Here is a 10000-nt window from a genome sequence, read left to right on the forward strand (position 1 = left end):
ACAGGGTGATCTCCGCATGAGAGACAACCCTCGATGGAGGCAGAAACGAAGAATGGGGCGTCCAAAGAACTCATGGCTGAGGGAAGTTGATCCAACCATTCTAGAGTTGTCTGGAGTGGGAAGGGTGTCTGCCTGGGGGCTTGACAGGCTAAATCGTGTGAGTTGGGGGAGGAGTGAGTGAGTGAACCCACCCGACTACTAGCGTATACCTCCTATAAACTGCCCGAGATAATGAGGCATCCAGAAACAGAAGGATATCGCCTACACTGGTCTCGTGTTAAACAGGGATACACATAGAGGTGGCTTATATCTTCCAAGGTCCGTGTTTAACCTATGTATTATACACGTGTGTCTGTGTCTGCGCGCGCGCTACGGTTCCCCGACCCTTTAGTGAATCTCCACGTGCCTTCGCAGGTGTCTTTGCTCCCCTTAGACATGCCGAAGAAACCGAAACGGCGGAGTGTCTCCCGGCGGGAAACGTGAGTTCTTCCTCCGGCGGGCAATGCGGACGACGGTCCTCCCCCCAGGGGGAACCGCGCCGGACACGGAAGCAGGGGTCCAAGAGCCCCTTGTGTCCCCTGAGGGGACTGGGGAGGTTTTCAAAGTGCCCTGCCTGAAGAGCTCCTCCACAGGAGACGTTCAAACCCCCGGAAGGAGCCCCTCCTCCGAGGAGGAGGGGGAGGAGGAGAAAGGCACCGTCCAATGTGCCCGAGTACTGCCTGTAGGCAACCATACCGAGCTTCCCACCCCCATGGGCGTGATTCCCGGAGGAGAAGGCGACGTGCCAGCCACCCTATCCACGCCCACAACGCCCTCGCCATTGACCGCGGAGCTCCTCATGGCTGGCACGCCCCTCAGTACGCCGCTCACGGTCTCCACGACGACCGCCGCCGCCTCCTCCTCCTTCCCGCTCCTCGGCGACGCCGCCGTCAGGAGTCGAGGAGGATCTGCCAAGAAGCCGAAGAAGAAGCTGGTGTTCTTCGGGAGAGCGTCGGGGCGTGGCGGAGGGGGCCAGCACTCGTCCAAGGCCGAGCTCCTGGACTCCTTCAGGGATGAAGCGTCCTCGCCGGCGCTCCAGGGGAACAAGGCCACCGCTGGGCCTCCGGAGATGATCCTTCTGCAGGTGAAGGGGACTCGTGGGCTGGACCCACACGAGGCTACCCCCTGTGCCAACGGGATCCTTGTCTCCCCCACGCTGGCCGCCAGGGGCAGTTCTGGCAGGTAAGTCAGACGCTCTTTCCCCCTTTCTTCTTCTTCTTCTTCTTCAGCCACTCTTTTTCCTCTTTCTTCAGTCATTATTTTCCTTCTTCAGCCATTCCTCACCCCCTTTCTTCTCAGCTATCCCCCCCCCTTTCTTCAGTCATTATTTTCCTTCTTCAGCCATTGTCCCCCCCCCCCCATTCTTCGGCCATTTTCCCGCTTTCTTCGTCCGTTATTTTCCTTCCTCAGACATTCTTTTTCCTTTCTCCAGCCATTATTTTCCTTCTTCAGAAATTCTTTAAATTTCTTCAGCCATTATTTTTCTTCTTCAGCCATTTTATCCCTTTCTTCACCATTTTTTCCCTTTCTTCAGCCATTGTTTTCTTTTCTTCAGTCATTATTTTCCTTCTTCAGCCACTATTTACTTTTTCAGTAATATTTTTCTTTTCATCAGCCATTGTTTTCCTTCTTCAGATATTAATTTCCTTTTTCAGCCATTATTTTCCTTCTTCAGCCACTATTTACTTTTTCAGTAATATTTTTCTTTTCATCAGCCATTGTTTTCCTTCTTCAGATATTAATTTCCTTTTTCAGCCATTATTTTCCTACTTCGGCCACTATTTTCCTTTTTCAGCCATTTTTCCCTCATATTATTTTCCTTTTTCAGACATTTTCCCTTTCAATACTTTTCCTTTTTCCGCCACATCTTCATTTTCTTTTCCTTCTTCATTTCCCCCCCCCTTTCCATTCACTTTCCTCCTCTAGCCATTTTCCCCTCTTCCATTTTTTTCCTCCTTCCTCCATTTTTGTCCCCTTTAAGTCATCTGTATTTGTGAATGAAGTTTCATGATTTCTGCTCGCGTCCTGATGATACCCAAACAGCTTTGTTTTCAGGCTACTTTGAAGGATTCTGCAAACTACCCAATTACACAAGCACCTATGCATGTACAGTCAGGAGCAAAAGTTTTCACCCACTCAGAGTTTTCCATGATACATAATTAAAATAATTTAATTGACTACATTTTTTATCTATTCAAATGAATTACCTAATTATAAGCAAAATGTTACATTGGGATATTTATATATCGCGTATTCGAAAAAAATATATAAAGATGTATATATATATATATATATACATATATATATATATATATATATATATATATATATATATATATAGATATTGACGTCATGAGAACCGTCGTATTGGTCAAAGCTTTTCCTCATTATTGTATATACTCTATATACAGGTGTATATATATATATATATATATATATATATATACATATATATATATATATTATATATATATACATATACATGTTATACATATATATTATTCTGAAATATATGCAATTGTTTATTAATGCGCTTACATGTTATATATATTTCTTATATTCGAATGTTTTTTGGATTGACGTATCAAAAGACTATCAAATACATTTTATTCTGTTCTTTGTCGTCAGGTGATTTATTCATCTAGAGTGAGTGAGTTTGACTAGAAACGACTTCGGTTACAATCTCTTCGTTTTCCGAATCTCCAAATGTCAAATCACCTTTGCGTCACATATTCAGATGGTGAATGACGAACTAAGAGAAGTTAAACCTAGAATACGAATGTTAGACACATTGTTGAATTGTAGACTTAGGGAATACTAGAATACTGCAGGCGAAGTCGTCTTCAAATTCACAACATTTGACGAGAGGCGTGATAGCGTGACGAGGGCATAACCCTTTCTATTCCGTGTAGCCAAGTTATCTAATTAATTTCCGTGGTCTCCTCCCATAGAGGGTTATCACACTGGGCTATTTTTCCTCCGACTGTTGGAGCAGATTTGCAGCCCGCAGCTTTCGAGAAGAAATCTGATATGCAGGAGGAAGATAATTCACCCCCAGCATGATATCAAATAACATTCTATGTCAATTGTTGAGGAAACAAAATAGTTTTCCAGAGAGTGATTTCACGGCGGAAAAAGTGCTGGAGGTGGGCGGTGGTACCGCCGATGAATCGGATGTTGGAGGAAAAAAGATAGCCCAATGTTATGATAACCCCTCTAGGCCGTACAAAGACTGAGGTCACCAATTTTTCATAACTATAATTTTTTTTTACTTTGTCATCATTTTTCCCTTTAATTATCCAAACGACTCGTAGGGCGAAAACCCATTGAAAACCGACAATTACTTCGGCTGGCAAAGGTTCTCGACAGCAATTTGTCGGCGTGATTGTCTGGGCCCTTGTTGACGGCAATTTTACTAGTGTAATTGTGGCCCCAACACTTTCCGTGTGTTACAGATGGGTGATTCCCATTCAGGTCCAGCGAACCGCGTGTTAACGATGGCCCCAATCATTGGCGCAATTTTACACGGGGAACACACACACACACACACACACACACACACACACACACACACACACACACACACACACACACACACACACACACACACACACATATATATATATATATATATATATATATATATATATATATATATATATATATATATACATACATATATATATATATATTTGTTGAGACATTCTTACAGGTTGACGTAAGCGGAGTAGGAAACACAGGATTCTTAAGGCCCTTACCCACTGTCAGTCATGATTACACAATATTCATGATTGCGCAAGCATATCGTGTGTGAGTGGGTGTGATTGGATTTTTCCGTAGATGCTTGAGGAATTTCCAACACGGTTTGATTTTGTAAGCTCAAGCATAGTAGTTACACCATCATGAGTGATAGTTAGTGTCGATGTTTGCGCCAACAGCTTAGTCTTTCCTTTGTAGCCAAGAATGGATATGCACGCAGCAGCTTTACTCATCTTCAATCCACAAACTCCAAGAGGTAAGTAATGATTGCTCAATCTTACTGACAGTGTGTGTCCGAAACACTGCTTGCACAATCTCGATGACTGTGCAGTCATGACTGACAGTGTATAGGGGCCTTTAGTCTTGAGTTTATTCCTGACTAGTTTCGCAGGTATGCTTTTTCAAAGGAATGGTGTACAAACAGGCTGTGGGCATTTTATACATGGGTGGACCTCACTACCTCCCCGTGTTACCATAGTTGGTGACAAGTGTGAACATTACATATTCATTGTGGCAAATGTAATAATAATGATAACGTTTAACAAGTGGTAAATATGATGACAACACTAACAATAACAATGAAAATATTAATAGTAATTGTAACAGTGATAACAGTGACAAAAATAGTATTAATAATAATAAAAATAATAATAAGGATAATAATAATAATAATAATAATAATAATAATAATAATAATAATAATAATAATAATGATAATAATGATAATAATGATAATAATGATAATAATGATAATAATGATAATGATAATGATAATGATAATAATGATGATGATGATGATGATGATGATAATAATGATAATAATAACAATGATAATGATAATAATAATAATGAAAATAATAATAAAAATAATGATGATAAAAATAATAATAATAATAATAATAACAATAATAATAATGATGATGATAATAATGAAAATTTGAATATTATAATAATAACAATAATAATAGTAATACTAATAATAATAATAATAATAATAATAATAATAATAATAATAATAATAATAATAATAATAATAATAATAATAATAATAATAATAATGATAATAACAATAACAATGTGTATACATTGTGACGAATGTGGATAGGAGGTAAGGGAACACGGGCTGAGGGAAACACTTTGCCACGTTCCTTCTTTTGCCTTATATATTGACCAACTTGACTTCAAACTATGTTCCTCTGAAGAAGCCACTCAGGCGAAACTAGTCAGGAATAAAAGTATTTCCCTCAGCCCGTGTTCCCTTACCTCCTATCAACAATAACAATGTTAAAAATAGATAGTGATTAATAATATTAAAATAATAATCATGATAAAAAGAAGAGTAGTAAGGATAATGATGAAAATATTAAGTGGTGAAGGAACAAAGTAGAAATAATGGAGGATACGTGAATTGGTAGCATGTGAAATAAAGTATGGTAGCATGGTATAAGAAGGAACGTCAAAGTAAAAGGAAGAAAGCTGGAAAGGGTAGGCAGAAGTGGGAAAAAGGTATCTTGGAGGGCAAGTGTCGCGGTAGATTTTGTCCATTTTAAGTCACCAGTTCTCTTGTTTGTGTTTTTGTGGTTGTTGGAAATGTAAAGTAATTCAATTATTTTCCGTTGTTTCTTGTGTAGTCCTATGGCTAGAATGGTGCACAGTTTGGTAGGTGTCCCTCTGTGTCTATGTGGTTAACTAGAGCGTTTGTTTCTCGGTGGTGTTTAATGTCCGCTTTGTATTCCCTGAGTCTGTTGTTAAGTCCTCTGTATGTCTCTCCGTAGTATGCACAGTCGCATCCATTGCAGGGAATTTTGTATACGATGCTATTGTTACGGTTCGTCTTGGTTTTGTTTGTGATCAAGTGTCCTACTCTCTTCCCTGTGTCATTTACTATGATAAGTCCTGTCTGTCTCAACGTTTTGGAAAGCATGTGAGAGAGGCCAGAGTTAGGAATCACAAGATATCGTAAATATGTCCTCTCTTCACATTCTTTCCTCTCTCTGATTTAATGGCTTTTCGTAATGATGTCCCTAACATGCCCTCTGGGTACCTTAGGTTCCTGAATGCAGCGGTTATGTATTCAATTTCTTCTTGTAAATACTCTTCGCTGCATATTCTAAGAGCCCTAAGGTAAAACCCAATGATCAGGGCTGCGGAGTCGGATGGTATAAGGTCCGACTCCGACTCCGACTCCTTTGATTCCTCCGACTCCGACTCCGACTCCGACTCCAACTCCTTTGATTCCTCCGACTCCGACTCCGACTCCTTAACTCCTTGACCCCTATGTGGAAATCTATTCTGCAGATCCATTTACCAGCCTCCCACACCTATTCAGGAAGCATTTTATAAATATTTTTCATGTATATTATTTTTTACGTGAAACATTCACTTGTATGATAAATATACTCACATATACACTCAACCAGCTTTATATATGTATATGCACACAAGCACGTATATTCGTATAAACATATATATATATTAAATATATAATGGTATTATTTATGCTCATGATCATCTACCAGCTTATGAGCACTTTCAAATCTGTCATGGTAGAGTTGCCACTTCAAGCTAGATGTTTTCTTTTTCCTTTGTGCCCTTCCCCCCCAAAAAAAAAAAAAAATCATCTGTTATTTCATTTGTCCAATCTCATAAACCTTCTAGCACAATATTAGGAAAAAAAATTGACAAATCATGATGAGGAAAGGTTAATGGAGGATGCCCTACCTAGTACTTACTGCAGAATTAATTTCACCATGTTATCATAAAAACCAGGAATCAGTTCAGGAAAGAGAGAGACAACCTTCCCCTGTGCACACTGTTCATATCTGCTGTTGTTCCTCCCCTTTTCAGTCATCTTCAAATGCTGTGACATATGCTCTAATGTCACTCCTATCTGGCCTCTGAGACTGGTCAAAGTTTATCTCAGGGCACTTCCGTTGACTTTTACATACATGATATAGTGCATACGTAGTGGATATATACTATTGTCTACACTGTCATGTACGTGTGTACATGATGGAGTTCTAGATGTTGACATAATTTGAATTAATTAGACTGTCAACAAAGGTAAAGTAGCCAGTTTGAATTATTTAAAGATAAAAATCATCTCTATCATTTGACAGTTGACAAATTATTCAGGAATTTGAATTAATAATTATATTTATTGAGTATTTATTATAAATAGAAATACATTCCACTGGCTATAACTCCCATAGTATAGAATGAATGAAATATTAATACAAACTACATTTTGGAAACTTCTATAAATGGTAGATATCCTGTAACTAGCTATAAAACTATTCTATACTGGACGGTTATTAAATTTTCTCAACACAAAACGTATCAATTTTTTTTTAGATTTTTTAAACTTGGAATAATGAGACCTGCTTTCTATTTGCACAATAGCAACAAATTATTTCACAGTGCACATCTATAGACAGTATTTTACAGCTATTGTTGGCTTGCAAGTTACTGTAATGGTAAAAATTCAGACAAAGCTTTCAAGAATATAACAAAATATATGTACTGTACCTTGAATACACCTGTATTATTACGTTAATAACTAGGTTAAAGATTCAACTATAAAAATTTCTTATAATAAAATATTTTATATGTTCCTTGAATCTACCAGTATTATTACGTTAATAACGAGGTTAAAGCTAAAATCTATACAGATTTCTTATTTGTGAACATTAAAAAAATAGGCTTTATTCATAATTATAGAACTTATAGACTACTCAATTGAAATTTGCAAATAAAAAAAAATAGTATTTTGTACTTTATATAAGTAGGGTAAACTGATATCATCTTAATGTGATGAAATGGTTGGTTAGATTAGCCTATGAGAAATATAGGTTAGAGTCCTAGACTACCCTATGAATAGAGGCAGCCTATAGTCAAGGAAAAACAGATTCGACCCTACAATTTATGGTAAAAAGAAAGGTAAATGTGGATTATAAGGTTATTTTGGGATTATCTTTTTTTTTTTTTTAATGAAAGACGAAATAAAATGAATAAAAATAAAACAATAAAATAATTAAAAAAATAGAAACAAAATGAAAATAAAAGAATATTTTTTTCATTAATTCATTAGTTTTATTTTTTTATTTTCTTTATTTTTATCTATTTATTATTTCTTAAAGAACCCGATAAACAACATGTACCAAAAGAAATAGGTTTTATCTGTATATATATATATATATATATATATATATATATATATATATACTGTATATACACTCTCTTCATCAAAGTTTTAAAAATAATACAAACTGCTAATGATTCGCTAGGTTAGCCTATCTCACAATCAGCATTTATCATACAACAGGTAGGTCTTTACAATTGGCCTAGGCTACATCACTGAGAAAAGTAGGAAACTTTGGCAAAGTAATCTAAATTGTTCTTGCATCCAATGCTTATTGTTTACCAATTCCTACAAAAAGAAACATAGCCAAATCATGCAAACTGTATATCTTGTAGGTAATATTTAAGGTCCGGTAGTCACTCAATAGGCTACTATCAATAGTAGGGTTTTACAGACTATTCTGTATACCAGTATATCAATTTTTATGTCTTTACCAGGGTCACATTACACAATGTACAAAATTTGGCCTAAATATTTTCTTTTTACTATTATTAAGAGATTAAAAGAGGAAGGGAAGTTGATTCAAGTAGGGAAGAAAAGGTAAAAGGCAAAGATGAAAAGATGATAATGGAAGAGGAAGCGATAAGGGGAAGATGGGCAGAATATTTTAGGGAACTGTTGAATGTAGAGGAAGATAGGGAGGGAATGGTGATAGCAGTGGGAGGCGCAAAGAAAATGACAGTGATGGGTGAGGAAAATGAGGGAAAAATAAGAAAAGATGAGGTGGAAGTAGCGATTAAAATGATAATAGCAGGTAATGCACTTGGGTTAGATGGATGTCATGCGGAATGTCTGAAGAAGGGAGGTGTAGTAACAGTGGACTGGTTAGTGAGGTTATTTAATGTATGTCTAAGGGAGGGTAGAGTACCGGAGGACCGGAGGTGTGCCTGTATAGTTCCGCTTTTCAAAGGAAAAGGGAACAAGTGTGAATGTAGTAGTTTCAGAGGGATCAGTTTGTTGAGTGTAGTTGGGAAGGCGTATGGGAGGGTTATAACTGAGAGAATTAGGATAGGACCATAGGAAGTTATTGGTGAGGAGCAGTGTGGGTTTAGGAGAGGTAGGGGCTGTGTGGATCAGATTTTTGTGATAAGACAGATTTGTGAGAAAGCTTTAGAAAATGGTAAGGATGTCTTTTGGGCCTTTATGGATTTGTAAAAGGCTTATGATAAGGTAAACAGGTATTGGGGGAAAGCTGTTAAGAGCAGTCAAGAGTTTTTATGAGAGTAGAGCCTGTGTTAGAATCAGAAATGGAGAGAGTGAATGGTTTGAGATAAAGGAGGGACTACGTCAGGGATGTGTCATGTCGCCATGGCTGTTCAATGTGTATATGGATGGGGTGGTACGGGAGGTAAATGCAAGAGAAATGGGCAGGGGACTGGAGTTGGTTGCGGAAAATGGAGAAAAGTGTGAAGTAAGTCAGTTGTTGTTTGCCGATGACACTGCACTTGTGGCAGGGTCAGAGGAGGCATTAGGAGAGTTAGTGATTGAGTTTGGGAGGGTGTGTGATAGAAGAAAGTTGAAGGTGAATGTGGGTAAAAGTAAAGTGATGAGGTGTACAAGAGGAGAGGATGGTGGAGAGTTGGAAGTAAGTCTTAAAGGGGAGAGGCTGGAGGAAGTGGATAGTTTTAGGTAATTGGGGTCATATGTGGCTGCAAAAGGAGTAGAGGTAGAGGTAAGCTGTAGATTGAGAGAAGCAAACAGATGCCTTGGGGGATTTAAATAAGTAATGAGAAATAGACATTTGGGAATTAATGCAAAGAGGAGATTGTATGAAGGGGTGATTGTGCCGACAGTGCTGTGTGGGGCAGAGACATGGAATTTGAGAGAGGCAGAGAGGAAAAGTTTAAATGTGTTTGAGATAAAATGTCTGAGAAGTATGGTGAGGGTTACAAGGCTGGATAGAGTGAGAAACGAGGAAGTGAGAAGGAGAGCTGGGGTGGAAAAGGAGTTGGCTGAGAAGGCTGATGAAAGACTATTAGAATGGTTTGGACACATGGAAAGAATGGATGAAGGAAGACTGGTGAAAGGGGTATGGAAGGCAGAGATGGAGGGAGTGAATTT

At 38.2% G+C, this 10000-nt stretch overlaps 1 protein-coding gene across 2 annotated transcripts in view; it reads left to right on the forward strand.

Annotated features, from left to right (window-relative positions):
- LOC143024300 (endothelin-converting enzyme 2-like) overlaps positions 1 to 10000 on the forward strand; it is a gene marked incomplete at its 3' end in the record, with an annotated part of 62314 nt that overhangs the window by 23198 nt on the left and 29116 nt on the right. For both annotated transcript variants that reach the window (XM_076183097.1, XM_076183098.1), the window contains 1 exon segment: positions 415 to 1221. In XM_076183097.1, the coding sequence (XP_076039212.1) occupies positions 503 to 1221 (719 nt within the window).

This window comes from Oratosquilla oratoria, chromosome 4, assembly GCF_046742065.1.
Source record: "Oratosquilla oratoria isolate Oo_2021 chromosome 4, ASM4674206v1, whole genome shotgun sequence".
Lineage (NCBI taxonomy): Eukaryota > Metazoa > Arthropoda > Malacostraca > Stomatopoda > Squillidae > Oratosquilla > Oratosquilla oratoria.